The 18,635-nt window shown below is 50.1% G+C and overlaps 1 protein-coding gene across 2 annotated transcripts in view; it reads right to left on the reverse strand.

Moving 5' to 3' along the window:
- ACSS2 (acyl-CoA synthetase short chain family member 2) overlaps positions 1 to 14,595 on the reverse strand; it is a 31,434-nt gene extending 16,839 nt beyond the window's left edge. For both annotated transcript variants that reach the window (XM_082065302.1, XM_082065301.1), the window contains exons 1-2: positions 14,418 to 14,595; positions 13,989 to 14,184 (exon numbers count right to left, since the gene is read on the reverse strand). In XM_082065302.1, the coding sequence (XP_081921428.1) occupies positions 13,989 to 14,184; positions 14,418 to 14,541 (320 nt within the window). In that variant the 5' untranslated portion in view covers positions 14,542 to 14,595. The remainder of the gene's footprint in view (positions 1 to 13,988; positions 14,185 to 14,417) is intronic.
- Between the last annotated feature and the right edge of the window lie 4,040 nt (positions 14,596 to 18,635).

Here is an 18,635-nt window from a genome sequence, read left to right on the forward strand (position 1 = left end):
AGAGCATCAGCTTCTGTTGCATTTGGCGGCAGGCTAAGTGCCTTCCCTTGCCGTGCAGAGGTTTTCCTTGGTACATCTACACCACAGATGCAGCAACATCCAGGCCAGCGCTGTGCAAATCTCTTTGGATCCAGACGTCCAGTATCAGTGTGTGCACAGCTCTGCCCCTCAGCTATGGCCCTTGCTATGAAATATCTCTTAAAGACAATTATAATGCTTCCAAAATGCAAGCTGGAGCATCCCAGATCACTAATCCCTCACCTGAAGATCTCTGCACTGGGGTCTGCAGGGTACTGTGGGCAGATCCTGGACAACCCAGCCCCCAGCCCAGCGTCAACCTGCAGAACAGGGCAGGGAGAGGGACATCCCTTTGCTCTGCTGCCACGTAGGATCTAATTACAACCTTTAGCAAGAGATAAACACGTTAGGAGGGAAGCCTAGCACAGGCTGTCCCATCTGGAAGGCTTCCCATGTAAGGCAGGTAGGCAGGCAGGCAGCCCGCGGGTGCTATTTGGGGGCTCTGCTGGGTGCTGTAGGTGAAACGCTGTTCTGGCTGGAGGCAGATTTAGCCAAGGACACAGCAGCAGAGACCATGTAGATTCCCTGTGCCAGAGCAACCAGGTTTGTCCATCAACTTGGTGGTGCAATAGCCGCCTAAGAAGGGAAAGGAAGGCTCTGTGTGCTAAACCACCAACAAAAACCCCGCAATCCCGCGCTCCAGGACATCTCAGCTCCCTGACTCACTGGCCGCATTTCTAATGCATCTTCTTAGATTCCAGCGGAGCCTGGCCGTGCCGTGCTCTTCAAACTGGTCTCTGCAGGTGCCAGTTTGCTTCAGGGGTGGTCGCTGCTGCCACAAGGTGGGCTGCTGGTGGGATGGAGACAGAGCCCTCATAGAAGGCAGCACTGAGCAGCAAACACTTGCTGAGATGGCAGCCAGGACACACCAAACTGTGGGTCCTGGGGTGCGCAGCCCTGCAGAGCCACCACACACGCTGCCCCTGAGGGACACGGACCTGCCTGGAGCCACCCAGATGCGAGGAACCATTTGGATGTCCCTGCTCCCCCTGCACACGAGAGGCGCATCTCAAATACAGCAGGTCCTCCTCCTCACTGGGCTTCGGGAAGGAAATTCAGACCAGGGAATGCAGCCAGGCTTGTCCTCAAAGCCAGCGCACGTGGGGCGCTGCGGGAGAAAGGCAAAGTCCAAGAGAAAGTAAAAGTTTTGCAAAGGTTTTCAAAGTCCTTTCTGTTAATTTGCGTGACTGTGAAAGAGCTCCACTGGCATCAGCAGGGCAAACCTCAGGCTCTGCATTTTAAGATGATCTTGTGCTTAATGTGAAATGAGTCACATCCACGTTTCTACAGGACAGGGCTCCTCCTTTCACTGCATTTCCAGCAAAGGCCCCCAAGCAATCTTGCAAGAGCAGATGAGTGCTTTATGTCTCCCAGTGTCTGAAAATAGTTTGGAGTGCCCACAGCTACACTCAGCAGGTTGCAGCAGCTCTCAGAGCTTGCTTTGTCTTCTTCTCTGGCACAAAAGCCCAGAGAATTATGTATTTACAGGAATGCCCACTCGCATGCTACCAAGTACTCTGTGCGTCAAAAGCCAGCCTGTAAACTCCTGGCAGCAAAGTTCTGCGAGCAGCATCTTCCCATCGGCATGGGATATAAGCAAGAGCTGTCAGTCCTGAGCCTCTCACACAGACTCAATTAAATTGAAATTCAATTTAAATTGTAAAGGAAATAAAAATAATGCTTCTGAAAACATGATTGCAGCGCTCACCTCCATACCTACAGCGTGCAGCTCAAGCCCTGCAGAATCCAACATCCCCCAAATAGATCTCTTTTTAAGAACTGGTGATGGAAATAGTTGGCAGCGGCACTGCTGCGTTTGCTAGCATGCTATCTTTGATTTAACAGCAAGCTTTCTTCTGAAAGGAAAAACCAATTTTCAGCTCCCCAAACTTCCCAGATACATCATTAGATGAAATAGATGGTGAAACACAGTTTGAGTCTGATGTTCTCCTCATCTCCCTCAAACTGAGTCCTGCATTTAGCAAGTAGTAATGCAAAATTTTACAGTATCATCTGTGTCACAGCAGGAATGTATATGAGTTTTTTAGCACTTGGGAAGCTCATGTTTTACATACTGCGTGTTGTGTGCTCGCTCAGCTGAAGAAAGGCATTTTTTGGCCAGATGGTCTCAGCTGAACCACCCATCGACTAAGTAAATGCATGGCCTTTAAACTAAACACACAGATGCACAACTGGGGACTTGTTGAGGCAGGCGTTCTCCTCCACATCGGTGCCTTGATGAACAAGTCAGGTTTCATGCAGAGCAGACAGCTTCATAGCTACCTGCAGCCATTCCTTGCAAGGACTAGATAGCCCAAGGGCATCAGGGACATCACCACAGTGGTGGGCAGGATGGTGGTGCCAAGGACTACACAGAATAGGTCCCTGTCAACATCTTAGAGGGACCAGAGGCTCTACAGAGCACTTCTCAAACTGCTCCATTCTGCCAGCAGTTAAAATAATGGGCTCTCTCTGCTTCTGAAGAGGCACCGTGATGCACAGAACCCACACAGCACAAACCTTCAGCGGCCCCACCAGCACCTCAGCAAGAAACGATCGCGTGGAGAATTCACCCTGGGCAAGGGAGGGAGAAAACTTGGTGGGAACCTGAACACTTGTGGCACGACCACACTTACAGGAGACTCAAGGACCGACCGCCTGCTCAGCTGGGAGTCAGAGCTGGCAGACGCAGAGCCATAGACCCACTTCACCTGGTGCCCATGTAGCTAAATCAAGGTTAAGCTTCCGTGTTAGAGTGACCGCACGATTTAATGTTGTACATACACTGTGTGGTAGGGAAAGTCATTTGCAGGAGCAGGTGAACGTTTCTATAGAGCCACATTGACTCAAGCGTTGATGCTGCGCAGCGGTCGGGGTGCGGAGCAGCAGCGCAGGCGAGGGGAGTTGCAGGCAGATGCACGTCTGGGTGTTTGTGTCAAAGCAGGTTAAGAAGTTTCTGCGCTCTGCCAAGCACCAGGGCTGACTACAGGACTCTTCAAAGCAGGGGACGGCTTCAACCACTCATCACGTCACCGAGAGCGCCTTACCTTGCCCACCCAAGTGAGCAGAGCCCATCTCAGCTGTGAGATAACGAGCAGTAGGGAGGGGAGGTACCTTCTTAACCTGCTACAGAGCACCCAAATGGATGAAGAAAAGCTGACCCACAACCAAATCAGCAATGCTGTTTGGTCTCTCTCTTTTACCAGATTTCTAAATAAAAATAATTTGCATAACCTGAGTAATGGATTAATACAGCTCCCCTATGCAACACTGCTGCAGCATTTGCAGGGAGCAGCAGGAAGCACAGGTTGCATCAGTGGGAATTATGGTTTCCAAGGTAATTGCCAATGATAATTACGGTTTACAAGGGTTATAACACCACTAAGAGAAGCTGGTGTACAGCAGAAAATGATTAAATGAAGCCAAACAAGTGGAGGGTTACAAGTTTTCAAGACTTGCCAGACCATTTGCAGACCCGCCAAGAGTCAGGAACAGAAAAATCACAGGCCAAAGCAAACTAAGGCACAAAGCCCATCTGACCCCTGTACATGCTCCCACTGAGGACTAACAGGGCTGAAGATCATTTAAGTTTCTCCTCTAAGCTCCTGTAACCACATCACCCTCAAATAAAAGCATTAACCCAAAGTTACCAAGCACAGCTGGGCTGTGGGGCACCTGGAAGGCAAGTTTTCAGAGCAAAGCAAAGCATCCCAAAGCCACCGGGTCTCATTCCCGGAGCAGCAGAGGTGACAGCAGCCCACAGAGCAGTTTTGCTTAATGCGGGAAAAAGGCTTTGCAATGTAGCTACTGGAAAACAGCCTCAAGAAAAAGCAGTTTGAAAAAGGTGTTGGAAGAGGGAAAGGGCCCATTCTCACGTGACGCAACATCACAGGAATAATTTGCAGCGGGGAATCAGAGCAAAGCACAGATGGGGACTGTGGGAATGTCTGCCCCGAAACACCTTTGGCGTCATCTGATCTAAAACACGCTCAGAGCCTAAAATCCATCTTAAGCACAGGTCCGAACTTCTGCATGAGGAGCACGGGATGGGAACAGCAGGGTCTCCAGCTCCTGCTCTCCCAGAGCACAGCACGAGGTGAAGGGAGGACCTTCCCTCCGCACGTGCAAGGTCACTGGGGGCGGCCAGACGGGCTCACGGGCCCCCGATCTGCCCAGCATCCAGAATTAGAGCGGCTGAAATGCCAGGCGGAGCTCGGCCACCCGGGGAACGGGCTCACGTGTGTGTCGCGTGGACAGCGAGAGCCCCGGCCCCTCCGACACCTGCGCTGGCACCCGGGGGCTGCGTGATCGGCTCCCGCGGCGTCAGCTGCTCCCGCGCCTCCCGTTGCCATCTGGCCCCGGCTGCTCTCGGGAGAGCCAGCGAATCTGCAGCCTGAAGAAGGGTCCGCCTGGAGACAGCTTGATAGTTTGGGAATGGCTGCCATCAAAACTGCAAAAAATGCCATTTCTCACTCCACCCCCAGCCTCACATATCACATCTGACACAGGAACAACACCTGAGTAGAGAGAGCCCTCTAAAATACGTCCTTGAGAACACAGATTACATTGAAATGTGAAGTTCAGAGACACCAGCTGTGCAAGATAATTGGAAGAAGTCACCATTTCATCAGAAAAAAGTGCTTGTATTTGCATGGATTGTTCAATATGGAGACACTTTCAAGCAGAGCACCCAAAGCACAAGGGTCATAGAATCATTTCAGTTCTAAGAGACCCTCAGGGTCATCAAGTCCAACAATTAACCTAACTCCAGCACTAAACCACATCCTCAGAACCTCATCTAAACACCTTTTAAACCCCTCCAGGGATGGTGACTCCAGCACTGCCCTGGGCAGCCTGTTCCAATGCCCCACAGCCCTTCGGGGAAGAAATTGTTCCCCACATCCAACCTCAACCTCCCCTGGCGCAACTTGAGGCCGTTTCCTCTGCTCCTGGCGCTTGTTCCTGGGGAGCAGAGCCTGACCCCCCCGGCTCCAAGCTCCTTTCAGGCAGTTCAGAGATCAGAAGGTCTCCCCTCAGCTCCTGTTCTCCAGCTGAACCCCCCAGGTCCCTCAGTCTCCAGCAGGGTCTGCACCATCAGCTCCAGGAAGGAGCTGGGAAGGCTGAACTGGGTTTGCAAAAAACCTCATGAGAACATTACATAATAACAGGACAGACCGCCCAGCCCTGCCTGTGCATAACATCACCGATCTCCCACCACAGTAATGCATGGCAGCAAGTACCCAAAGGAGTTCTGGGAAGGCTGAGAGGTTTTATGAGTAAAAGGTTCACCAGAAAGCTGCGGTCTCTGCAGTCCTGCTCAAATCCTGTTGCATCATGACAAGGATCAAGAAAGAAGAAGTTGTGTAATGATGGAGCGCAGCCTGGGAGGGGCTGCTGAAAAGGTTTGTCCCAGTATGTGCAGAAGTGTTTGGCAGCACTGAGAGGACAGTGTTGAATAAACCTGACAACAGAATCCCAGTGAAAAGAATCCTATCAATTTAACAGCATCACTTTCTAAACCCATACAGTTAACTCTGAGACCTGTATTAAAACCACTTTCCACTCCAGTGTCCTCCATATATGTAGGTTGGGCCTAACAAAGCTCCACTGCCAACTCCATCTCTGAGCCAAACCATCTCAATTAAAAGTTGATCATGTACCTGGGATGAATGGGTTCCTATTGCTGTAAAGAAACCCCCAGCAGGCTGGGAAACAGCGCTGTTCCGTGTGAGAGTGGAGCCCCCGATGCCCAACCAACCCAAACACAGGCATTACTGTGCCTTTATTTTACAAAACAGCTAAAATGGAGCGTATTTCTCAAGGGACACTGGGCCACCATCTGCTCTGTGATCAGGGAATCAGTCTTCTGATCACCTTTAAAAATAGCCAAATGGAAACACGGCCTACAAAGAAAACACCCGACACCCTGCATGGCTGCTCGCGTCCCGTAGGAAAAACCACATCAATCTTTCAGTCCTTCCTGCTCACTCAATACATTCTCAGCTACTCTTGCTATTTGAGCCTTTCAGAACCCGAACAAGTACCAGAGGCAACTAATGAAAGAATATTTATCTTGTGCAGTCCAGCCACTGTTCACCATACTCTGAGCAATCTCTACAGCACAGAGCCCAGCTGGAGGTGGACACTGCTCCAAAAAAACAAAACGGAACATTTATTTCTTGGCTCTCCAGAATCCCCACTCATTTTCTCACTCACCTGCCAATCTACGCCCTAAAATCCACTTTCTTTGTACTGTGGGATGCTCTGACATCTCTAAAGGAACCGACACCCCCCAGGTTACACTGCGGCTGGTTCATCAGCCAACACCAGCAAGTGAATTAAGTCACCGTGATGGATTTGTACAGCCTGAGCTCACACCCGAGAGCCAGAACACTCACGGGTAACAGTTCTAGAGAAGACAAGATGGACAGCAGTCAGCAAGCCCCTCTTTGAGGGAAACCTACTCTGATTTTGTGACATATGACAAAATAAGGCAGCGTACAAGTAACACAGAGCACACGTAAATACCCACCCGGCGCTGACGGGTGTTTGCTCGGCAGGAGGGGAATTCTGCTCCTCTGGGGCTTCGCATTTTCCCTACTCGCCTGATATTGAGTAACCACCAAATCAAGAGGATACGCACTAGCTAATTATATTCCTACTCTCTTAAGTATTTTACAAAATAGGAGAAAAGCCAATGAGAAAAAATGATGGCTTTTTACCTATTTTATTTAGAGGAAAGGTTAGGATTTTTAAATTAAAAAATTAAAGTTTTTTTTTTTTAACAAAACGATTACATTGTGTTGCAACGGAGCTCATATGCAAGAGTCATTCAGGAGGTCATCAAGTTTGGCCATGCAAGAGTCACTCAGGAGGTCATCAAGTTTGGCCAGCACGTCTAACCCTGCGAGCCAAATGCACAGAACGCTGCAGAAGAACGCGAGAGCCTGACGCAAGAGGAAGCATTTCAGATGTTTACCCTAAGTAATATTTTCAGAGGAGCGTGGACTAGTTTTACCACATCAATGGGAAAAGAGCTAATTCCTTGTTTAAACAATTTGCAGTTGGGCCATGAAACATATCCTGGATGAAGCTCCTAGAAGAAAAATATTCAACAAGCTGCCTGCAGCTGGAAAACACCCCAGTTTGGGAAATGCCGCATCTCTGGATGGAGCTCACCGCCCAATTTTCAAGACCCTTCCAGACACTGAAAGCCAGGCAAGCTGATTTCAGTGGAGGTTCAAACAACATCCATCAAGGCCATGATAAGAAATTAAACTTCTGGTGGACACTTCAACTTCATGCCTCAGAAAGCTCTACGGGTGATGGCCAGTGTCACCTGCTGGACTATCGTATCGTTCTATACAAGGAACATCTCGTAGAAGATGGTCAGTGGCAACAGAAATGCAAAACATGCTTCACTAGTAGAAACCCAGGTGTTAAAAAGTAACCAGGAAGGCCACCGATTTCCTTGAGGGATTCCCCCAAAAAACAGAGTTGACATCTGCGAAAACGATAGGCTTTGAATTTACGGGGAACTGGCCAGTGCTCGCGGTTTCATATCACACAACATTTCGACATTTACAACAAGTGAAGTGCAGAAATGCAAAGGGAGAACTGAAACCCTGCTCCGGATGCAGGGCTGGGCATTGGAGAGACGGGCTCACGGCGGTGGGAGCCAGGAGGTCTTGTCAAAGCGTTGTCCATCAGTACGACAGCCTGACGGCGCTGGGCACAGAAAGGCCAGCAGGCACAAACGCATCTACCCACAGGAAAGATGCCGGGTTTGGAACAAGCACCCAGCTGTACCTCTTTTGGCAAAGCGTGATCACTTTGTCCCCTGTAAATGCTCCGACTTGGAGCAAGTCTCGTGCACATCGAGCCCGAGTCCTTGTCCACTTCTGCTCCATTCACACCAGAGTGCCAGGGAGAACGCACAAGCCATTCACACCGCTAAAATGAAATAATCAGGTTTTCTAGTCCGATGAGCAAACTGAAGGCTCTGATCTTCCATGACCTGAGTCCGTACGGAGTTCACCACCCTCTCTGGCCATGAACTCTATTCATCCGCCCCAAGTTTCAATTCTCCTGCCAATATTCACCACGCACCATCGCTGTATAATTGTGCTGCCCCTCCTAACAGTAAGTAAACTACTCTTATAACAAGGTTCCTGCAACATTTGCCAGCATTACAAGATATAAGTTTCACAGATGGGAAAACCCAGGAGCTATTGTCTTGGCACGCACAGCCCTCGCCACTCCCGAGGTATTTATTGTGCAACCACACACCCAGAACCGTGCAGAAAGGCGGCTCTGGACAGGGTATAAGCCGACATTTTAAGGCAGGGGTCTAAGAAGAAATTAATGAAAAATTATTAAATCTCTCGTGCTGAATCAACAGACCCTCTGTCAGAGCAACGAGCAGCACAAGGAAAAGATACTAAAGAAGGACATAAACACCACCACAGGTCTCATTTACATGGCAGTATTGCACTAGGATGTTCACAGCAGCTCAGCCAAGAACCTCTTAGACTAAAACAAAATACCACGCTGGGTCAGATCCAAGGTCTGGTGTTTTGTCTCCAGGAGATGCTGTTTATGGAGGGCACATGAGCCTGTCCACCATCAGCTCAGCTGCGACACTGATCCTTGGGGGGCCTGCTGCTGGTCCTGAAAAGTGACCATTAAAAGCGAGGAAGCAAAGGGTAAGGTTAAACCAGCTCCATAGAAGGACCTTTCTTTCATTCACAGTTAAATCACGTTCTTGAACAACCTTTTGTGGGAAACTTCCCGAAGGCGATCTGGAAACAGCCATACCCGTGCGCCCAGTGCCACTCTGGTAGGTTTGCAAGCACCTCACAGCGGCTCCATCACCTTTCCCAGCCGACGGGTCTGTGCACAGTGACTCGATTTCACTGTCCCACTAGGGATGCAATTCAGATTTACTGGTTCCCAGGACCCCCTTTGTTGTCCTCTCTAGAGGGAGAGGGGCTGGCAACCTCCCCGTCCTTGGCAGAGCAGCCCTTTGCAATAACACACTGCACACCCTGGCCAGCAGCTCTGCAATTCCACATCCAAGTTCCCGCAGTCCTCTGGGCACATGCCAACTAATCCTGGGCGCTTCTTGACATCCAACTTGTTTATCTGGTCAAATACTTCCTGGATATTCCCTTGCATTTATATAGATGGTACTGTACCCCTACCAGTAGCAGATACTAAGGGTTTCAGAACAAAAGGCTGGGAGCAACAGTTCTGACACAACCCAAATGAAAGCTGCTCGAAGCTGCTGCCAGCGCGTGTTCCGAAGACGGAGAGTTTACACAACCCCTCTCCTTACGGCCCAGCCATGGGACAACCACCCCAGGGCTGCCCAAGTGCTTGCTTGCTTTACAGACTTGACTTAACAGAGCACAGAAGTCCTATTCTGCCTACGGGAGCAGCACTATGGGTTATTTGAGCTCAGTATAAACTACTTCCAGAGAAAATCTTCAGTAATGCTGAATGCCCTCCTGCAGAGGCACAAAGTCCAGGGGTGCATCTGAATAGGCAAAACCAGAGGAGACCACAGGCACTGTGTAATCAAGTGGTCACCAACCTTTAATCCTTGTCCCCTTCCTCCATGGCACAGCACGAGGCTGAGAGCACTTGCCTGCTCTCCGCTCCCGCCCTTCATCCCACGGCAGAAAAGGCTCTGCAGAGCCACAACAGGGCTTGACACCTCCAAAACATCAAACCAACCATCCTCCCCAGCAGTGAATTTCTATTCTTTAAACAAACTGTGTGATTTAGGGATGTGCTTCCACTACCAGAACAGCGTTGAAAGAGGCCGCATCACTGTCGGTACGACAAGTCATCCAGGAAGTTACTAAAGAAATGAGGAGTCACTTTGGCACAGGAAGTGCTGAGGCTGAGTGCATCGCGTAGAAGCTGCCCACAATTAGGCACTTCTGAAAGTCTGGATGTTAACAGCCAGCGTCCTCAGCCACAGCATCTGTGCACAACGGTAATGGAAGCCTGATACCTGCAAAGGTTTCTAAAGAGCCTGATTATGGAGCCCAAGCACTTCGTTCTTCACAGTTTAATGTAAGATTATTGCTGCAAACAGAAGACACCTGGACCCTTCCAGCAGAAATGCAACTGAAACACAGCTTCATCCAACTCCAGTTTTAGACTCCGGGATGGCAGATCCCAGCGTGAAGAGCTCCATGGGGAGGTATGGCCACCAGATGAAGGTGCAGCCACAGGGACCCAGGAACCAGCAGGGTGGCCTTGTCCCATGGGGCCCCAGCAGCACAATATGACCCAAACAGCATTTGACACTCAGCATCCTCTCTGGAAAGCTGCTGTCCAAAAACTGTTGCCAGTTTCCCAATTCAAAGGTCTAAGAGTGCTCTGGACTCTGGGTTTGTGTGGTGTGGTGTTTTCTGTTTGTTTGGGTTTGTTGCATTGTTTTTTGTTTGTTTTAATAAGCCCTATAGTTGTTGTTGGGTTTTACGTTTTCCTTACAGAAAGATTTATTGGAAGAAATCTCACAGCTACAAGCTCCTAAATCCTTTATTACACTTAAAAAAAAAAAAAAAAAAAACACACCTTCATTTTTTCTTTGCATGTTGTGTTTGTTCTAGACCCACAATGGGAACCATACAGAGTTATTCATTTGTTTAAACAAAGCTCCAGTAAGCTCTGGCAGCTTTTACTATCTTTGTTTCTCCTTTCTAGCCCTCTTTTTTCCATATGCAAACCTAAGAAAGCAGAAAATGGGTACAACATGCAAAAGATGGAAAAACCCAGTAACACTCTGCCAAGCCCACGCAGCCAGGCTACAGAAAGCTCAAACCAGTGTGCAAAGCTCTACCTGCCATCCCTGTCCCAACAGGCACCACCAGTACCGCAACTGGGGTGACTGGTTTGAGAAACAAAGGCGAGAACTTAGTGCTTCAGCTACACACAGGTTACATGGGGAACAGGCTCATCCATGCACCTTCACACCCCAGAGCCTAATTAAAAGAGTTTTGTAACCTGTGTTGTTCTTTGAATCCCCACCTGGTCATATTTTTACCTCCACAAGCTGCCCAGGCTGATGTTTATATGATGTGATTAACCGGCACTTCAGCACAGAACTAAGGGTTTGTCCATGCGACACGGGTATTGGCTACAGCACAGAGAAGGCGCACTGTGCTCCCGCTCTAATTAACTCTCTCCATCACCGGTGAGGTCCTCAGTGATGCTTTAAGTCCCTGCAAGCGCCTTCAGCATCCCAGCTAGTTTGTCCAGTGCATTTCACCTGCAAGGCCTGCGAAAGCCACCGCAGGTATCTACCTGCACAGCAACCACAGCGTTGACTTCAGCCTTTCCACACGATTGTGAAAGAGATTTCGCTTTTGAGAGCAGCACTTTTATCAGAAGCATTTCCTGGAGCTTCCTGTTCCTCTTTAGGCCACATCAGCAATAGCAAACAGAGAAAGAGGAATCAAAAGCAGCAGAAACAGAAATACTTGTAACATTCACAAGCAGCAAGAGAAAACATAATGAAACGGCCACCAGGAAAAATTCAAGTGTCTCCTATGGACTCAGGATGGTCCTTTTGAACTACACAGTCCTGACAGCACCAAGAGGACGATACCATGACAGTAAAGCACAAGTTCTGCAGCATGAAGCAATCCCATGCACTGCCCTTTGTGCTGCGTGTGGTTTGGGATCAGAGGCTCTGAGCAGAGCCAGTCGGGCAGCCCCAGGATGGTGCTGGTGCAGGAACCTCCAGAGCAGCCTCTTGGCCAGAACAGATGGGGATGAACCCTGCTCGCACCTTCCAGCCCATGCAGAACTCGAGGCGGGCACAGCTGGCAGCACGGCAGCTCTGAGGTTCCTCAGGACATCTCTCTTAGGGACACTCAACAATGCCTTGAAACATTATTCACTTTTTCACAAATTTCTCCACTCTGAAAGTGAAGACCATGATCTTGTATCTTTTCAAAGCTCTCATATAACCGGGCAGTCACTGATACCTTGGTATAATCTCAACACCTATTTCCATCTAACAGGCTATAGACTTTCTTAGAAGCAAACAAGTGGCCAAGGTATTTTTTGTTTTTTACATCCAAGTTTTTCCCAGGAATCCTCTTTGGCTTCCAGAGGCTCTCACTTCTTTTTTGACCTTCCATACAGTGTGACAAGTCTCAAGTATTTTAGCAAAGTGGGCTCATTCAATAGAGTGTTAAACACAAAATGCAAAAGGACAAGACGACAGCAATTACATTTGGTTATGGAAGAAAAGCATGTGTCCTGAGAAGTACATACATGTTCCTTGAAGGACACATTTACAACTCGCAACCCTCCGCTCTGCTTGCTCCAGACCCCAGAGAAACTATTTTTTAGCACTGTGAACACCACGACTGACAGACACTCACCATTTTAACACTGGCTGCAAGCTTTGCTCAGCATCACAAATATCCCTACAAAAGCTGCCAGAATAGCTAAACAAGAAAAACCTTCACCAAGACCAAATTAGAGCTGTTGGCTGCTGCCTGGCTGTCACCCAAAGATTTATGTGCGAGAAGAACGATGCACCCACTCCCTCCATAAAAACCAGCGCAGCTGCCAGCCCTGGCCTGCCAAATGGCTTTGTTTGCCAGCACCCCTTTACCTGAATGAGTTTACAAAGGAGTTTTCATTCAGAAGACGCAATCATTTAACCTCTGGGTGAGCTAGAGAATGCATTTAACTAGCAAGGAAGTAAATACTTTCCACCATTTCATCTGCACCTTATCAATGTTTATTTGCTAGGCAATGAATGTAGTTCTCTTACTCAGTCGTTACATGTATGGATAGAAACCCCAGTGTAAACACAATTTTGCAGTCACAGCCAGAACTACGCTGGTGTAAACGAATTCCTTTCTCTAGCAGGGTAGCTTCTGGTCACCTTTATGCCTGCCACAAGTTACGACTCTTTGGGTGCACAAAATCACTTAGAGCAGCACAGTCATTAATTGTTAGAGCACCTGGTGTGTTTACTGCAATGGCAGCAAGACTCCAGCTGCTCTGCTGAAGGGATTCACCAAAAGCCAGCAAGTCACTGCATCCTTACATGCTGCATATTTCGTTTTGCTTCTCTGCTGCCACATGCAGTCACACCGACACAACGTAAATGTGTGCACAGGTGGGCAAGGTGCTGTTCTCAGTTTGGGGACACAGCTGCAGCGCCAGCTGAGCTCGTTCTGCAATGGAACATTAGTTCTGGATCTCAGCAGTCGCTGGGGAAACCTGTTTTGCATCAACATGAAAATTTCAAGTTTCATGTGGCTTTTCAAACTAGTAACTACTCAGTAAAGAAAACAAACACCACACTCAAAACAAACACACTGCAGATGAGGGATGGAAGCTAACTTTTCTTCCCAAAGGTAACATAGCAAAGCCAGACTTTCTGAGAACCTCACAGCATTATACACAAAGGAATCAATATATAAGCTCAGGTTTTAGAAGAACCTTTCCGCCACAAGAGTGGATACTTGCCAAACCCACAAAACATGAAAACAGCAGATATAAGTTTAATTTGCTTTTGGCTGTTCCTCATCCCATATCTCCACCCACATCTACCTGCTTCACAGGGGAACTACGGCACCTGCCTCAAAACCATCTGACAGCTTTTGGCAGGTACAAAAGCACAAGGGCAGGGCTGGAAGTCACAAGCTCCTCAGCACCGCGCTGGGTCACTCCCGTGCATCCCAGGCAGGCAGAGAAGCTCCACTGCACAGCTCAAGCGCCCAGAAAGCAAACACCTGCTGTACCTGTGTAAAAATTAAAGCCTCTCAGGTGTTGCCACGTTTTAATGCACCTCAGTAGAAATCAACACAGCTTGTATATTTCATCATAATATTTACACACCTTCTACGCAATAACAAACAGAAATTTACCAGTAAAAAGCAATTTTGTCCCCGAGCTTCTTCTCATTGACATTTCTGTCCAGGAGGTTGTAGCAGATGTTGGTGGTCGCCCCTTTCATCCACTCCACGAAGATCTTCCCCTTCGTCACATCGAAGTTGTACTTCAGAAAGGGTCCCGTGTGCTGACTCTTCCAGTAAAACTCCTTAGCGATGTCACCCCAAAATTCTGCAAAGGCAACGAGCGGAGCCCGTGACCCAGCAGCCGGCACGGCCAGGGGAGACAGCGCTCTCAGGAACGGGGGGGCGGCTCCTGCACCCCACTCTGGGGGGTTCACTGCGGCCCCAACGCCCCCTCCTGCCCCGGAGCCTTGCGGGAGCCGCTCCCCGGCCCTCCCCGCCCCGCCGCGGCCCTTCCCCGGGGGAGCGGGCAGGCCCGCGGCTCCTGCGGCCGGCGCTCACCGTGCGGCTCCTCCACGGAGCGCTGGTAGAGCCGCTCGTAGTGGGGCAGCGACGGGACGTGCGCTGCCGGCAGCAGCTCGGGCCGCGGCCGGTACAGCCGGGGCTGCTCCTCGGGCAGCACCATGGCGGGGCGCCGGCGGCTCTGGGCGGGCGGGGGCCGCCGAGCCCGCTTCAAAGCGGCGCGGAGCCGGGGCGGGGATGGCGCAGGCGGCGGGTCCGCCCCCCCGGCGGCGGGGGAAGCGCCGCCCCGCTCCGCCAGAGCCCGCCCGGCAGGCCGGGGAGCGGCAGCAGCCGGCGGTGGGCGGTGTGTCGCTAGCGGCCATGTCACCGTGTCGGCCATGTCCCGCTCACACGATATGTTCCCCCACCAGCTGTGTCCCCCGTCAGCCGCGTGCTCCCCATTACCGGTGTCCCCACCCCGTCAGCCATGTCACCTTGTCAGCCCTGTTCCCTCTGTCGGTGCCGTGTCCTCCTGTCAGCCGTGCCCTCCCTTCAGCCATGCCACCTATAGCAGCGGTGATATCAAAAAGTCGGCAAAAAGGCTCCTTCACGCTGTTTTGCAAGTGTTAAAAAGCAGCACTTCTACTGCAGCGTGCCAGGTGCTTGAAGGATCGTTCCTCTAATTGAGAGCACAGGACTCGCGCTTCTTGGTGTTTATCACAAACACCTATTGCACAGTCACTTGTTTGTATCATTTAGCTCATGCATTAAACATAATTATTTACACAATCACGCCCTTTGCTACAAGTCCATCTTTGGTATTCAAGGGTCTTCACTGGGGTCTCTAGTGTCCCCAATATCTTCACAGCCTGCTGCCCCCCAGCGCTGGCTCCTTGCCCCGATCTCTTGAGCAATGTGTGTTGTTGTTTTGTGCTACTATACAGCAAAAGTCATGTAGCTCTTTCTTCATTTAGTGGAACATTCCACATGTCCAGCTTGCAGACCAAGGACATCCCACTTTGCACCATGTCCAGTCCCTGTAGAGCTATTGTTTCTCTAGTAAATTCCTGTTACACTGTGGCTACTCTTGTTACATTAGGCCTAGTGGTTTGTAGTAGATTTTTGTTCCTCCTACCAGTGGTGTCCCCCTTTCAGCCATTTCACCCAAATCAGCCATACCCCTCCCATTACTGCTGTGTGTCCCCTCGGGGACAGTCCGTGCTGCCTCGCCAAGCCCAGGGAACAGGCCAGGGCACCATTGATGAAATCCTCCTTCCCCAGCTTCCAAACAGGCTCAGAGGTCATGGCCACGCAGAAAACAACCTTCATTTTGATTCACAACACCCCACTTCCCCACCACTGACTGGCTGGGTGAGTATAGTGAGCTGTGTCAGTTCCCCAAGCACCACTCCCTCTGCAAAAAATGTTATAAATCTTGTCTAGTTAGTGAGAAACATTTTTTTCAACAACACGACAGACAAATGCTGGAACAGGAGCCCAAAGTGACAGCAGCATCTCAGCCGTTGGAGATAATCAAAACTCAGCCAGACAAGCCTCTGAGGAACCAGCCCTGTTGGAGCAGGAGGTTGGACCTGGGGTCTCCCAAGGGACCAACATGATTCTGGGAGTCTGGCCTTAGAGGCAGGATCTGCCTATGGCGGTGCCTCCTGCAGCAGAACCATTCTCAGCTCACCCCTTAACTTTTCCTGCCTCGAGCCCGGCTGCCCTGATGGCATTGCCTAGGCAGGCTGCTGAGACCTCGAACATCTCCTTTTCAATGGAGAATATCAACCCTTTGAGCAAAACTCTGCTGTGCCCAGGGAGCCAACTTGCTGTGGAGCCATAGGCAGTTTTTGTGGTGGTTTGGGCTGGGGCCAAGGAGTGCGCAAAAGATAAAAGCCCATAACCTTGAACTTAGCGCAACATTTTGCAGGCTGGAGAGCAGTGGCCTGGTATCAGCAAGCAGGTACAACCTATTCCGGGATCCTCGGTGTTTACCATGGTTTGCAACATTGCTGTACACTCCATGCAATGTTCCCACCAACGAAGAGGAAATAATCAGTTTTACAGACAAAAGTGGCTGGTGTTGGCATGTATTTTCCAGTAAGGATGTTTCCTGCTTTCAAAAGGCACAACTGTGCCAACAGATGCTGCAGTTCCCTGCTGTGGTCTCCGTTTGCTGACTGCCCTCACTGCTTGTGGGCAAAGTTTCTTCTGTGGCTCCATTTGGGAGGATGTAGCTGCTTTCCTCCCAGATGAAACCCAGGAGTAGTTCAGGTGATACCTCCCTCCATGGGAGCATCACTCCAGACACGCTTTCTACACTTCTCCAACATGACCTCGGCAGGTTTTACACCCTGAATAGGTCAGCCGCCCTCATACTGCACTGTAGTACACGTAACAAAGCTTCCTTAGACATATGCCATGAAATCACTGTCCTGGAAAGCTGCAGGGTGGCCTCATGTTATTCATTTCATTGTTATTAACCAAGAAATCGCAGGAAGGAATCATTAGATCTTAGGGTACAGCACTTCCGTCTCGACTACTAAACAAAACAGGTGAAGGCAAAGTCTCCAACATAAGTCCACACCTGTCCAGATGCCCAATTTTAGCACATTCCCTGTTGGAGTTTCAGCCTGGGACCACCGGTCTCTAAGCCCAGGCTCAGCCCATGGGCAGACGCAGTATGGATACAGCCAAACCCTGCACGGTGTTTCCCTCCACCAGCCAGTGCTATTGTTACCTCCAGTCTCCATATTATAAAAAGAAGCTTTTGGTGAACAAGTGATTTTTCCCCTGCAGCGTGGGCTCCCTGGCACAGGTATTTTTGAAGCTCTCCAGGAGCTACAGAAGTTGCATTCCTCCAGCAATCCCCTTGCAGTCGTGGTCCAGGCAAAGCCCCATGATTTTTGGGGTACACATGGCACATTTTCTAGCACCCCAACTGGAAAGTGCACTCATCCTCTCCTGAGAAGGAGAACAAACCCAGCATTTCAGAAGCCACCTCCCACTGAACATTTTCTAGTATGAGTTGCCAGCCCTTGGTTTTAGCAGCCTTAGTCTTGAGGATTTTGCATTTACAGGGAGGGCTTGGCAGCTCTCTAATAAAACTTTTGTCTCCCCACATGTCAGGACAGGGGCCCATAGTTCACTCCACTGCCAGGAAAATGCTTCATCGCCCTCCTTGCCATAGGATGGGTGCCCTGGCATTGACTAAGAGGTGGTTTGCAGATCTGGGAGGCACCTTCTGGTTTCCTTCTATTTGGCCTTTTGCTTTCAGCGCTTTGTCCAGCTGAAATTCTCTACCAGGCTCAGTGACAGTATGATTTCTTCCCAGCAACTGTTGCCTACTGCGGGCAGGACGTACCGAGCCATGAGGCCAGGACAGCACCATGTCCCTGCCACCCGCCAGCTGTCCCTCCCTCCTGCATTGCCCAGTACAGGCTGCTGGGACTGGGGGATCTTGTCGTTGTGCTTCAGCTGCCTGATTAGCAGATGCATCATCTCTCACAACACACCTGTAAAAGGAGAACGCACCCTCCTTCTCCCACCCGTGATGGTGCTGTGTGGATCCCCAGAGCAGCATCCTGGGAGCTGCGAGGCCACAATGAGCTGGAGGAGCTGGGGCGGGAAGATGGGACTGAGCTGTGGATCTTCCTGCTGGGGTTTTCTACACTAATTTTCAGCACCTGGCCAGGCTGGGCCACCCTTCACTTGTACAGAATGAATCAGCACATAGCGGGAACATGGTTAAACACCAGAGCTCGCACGTCTCCCTGCTGCTGACACGCCGCCTCTGCATTGGCTGCAGGGGAAATTTTAATCAGCACCATGATAACAGCCTTTCAGTCTTGCTGGGAGTTGCCAGCTCCTTTGTTTGTAAATGTACCTGCTCGTGCCAACACAGCTCTGGGATCTGACACACGCTGGCTCGCTCCACAGCCTTTGGGTCAAGCAGCCACCCTCCCCTCCGGCTGCTGTTCCCAGCTATTGGGGTATTGAGGTGTTAAAACACGCCAGCTTGTGCTAAACACAAAGATCAAGCCTGAGCCATCTGATTCCTGCCTCTGCTGTCACTGGGAGAGAGAGAGACCTCTGGATTTCAGGCTGTTTTAAGCTTCAAAGAGTAGCTGATGAATATCAGAGCCTTATAATTTAGCCCTCTGCAGAGTACAGACAATATATTCATAACCATTTTACATGTAGATGAGCTAGTAATGCAATCAGTGTTATAAATCAAACCCAGGAGACATGTTACTGCTGTTTGCATGAGCTTTT

The sequence above is a fragment of the Streptopelia decaocto genome, assembly GCF_964273445.1.
Source record: "Streptopelia decaocto genome assembly, chromosome: 14".
In the NCBI taxonomy this organism is placed as follows: Eukaryota; Metazoa; Chordata; class Aves; order Columbiformes; family Columbidae; genus Streptopelia; species Streptopelia decaocto.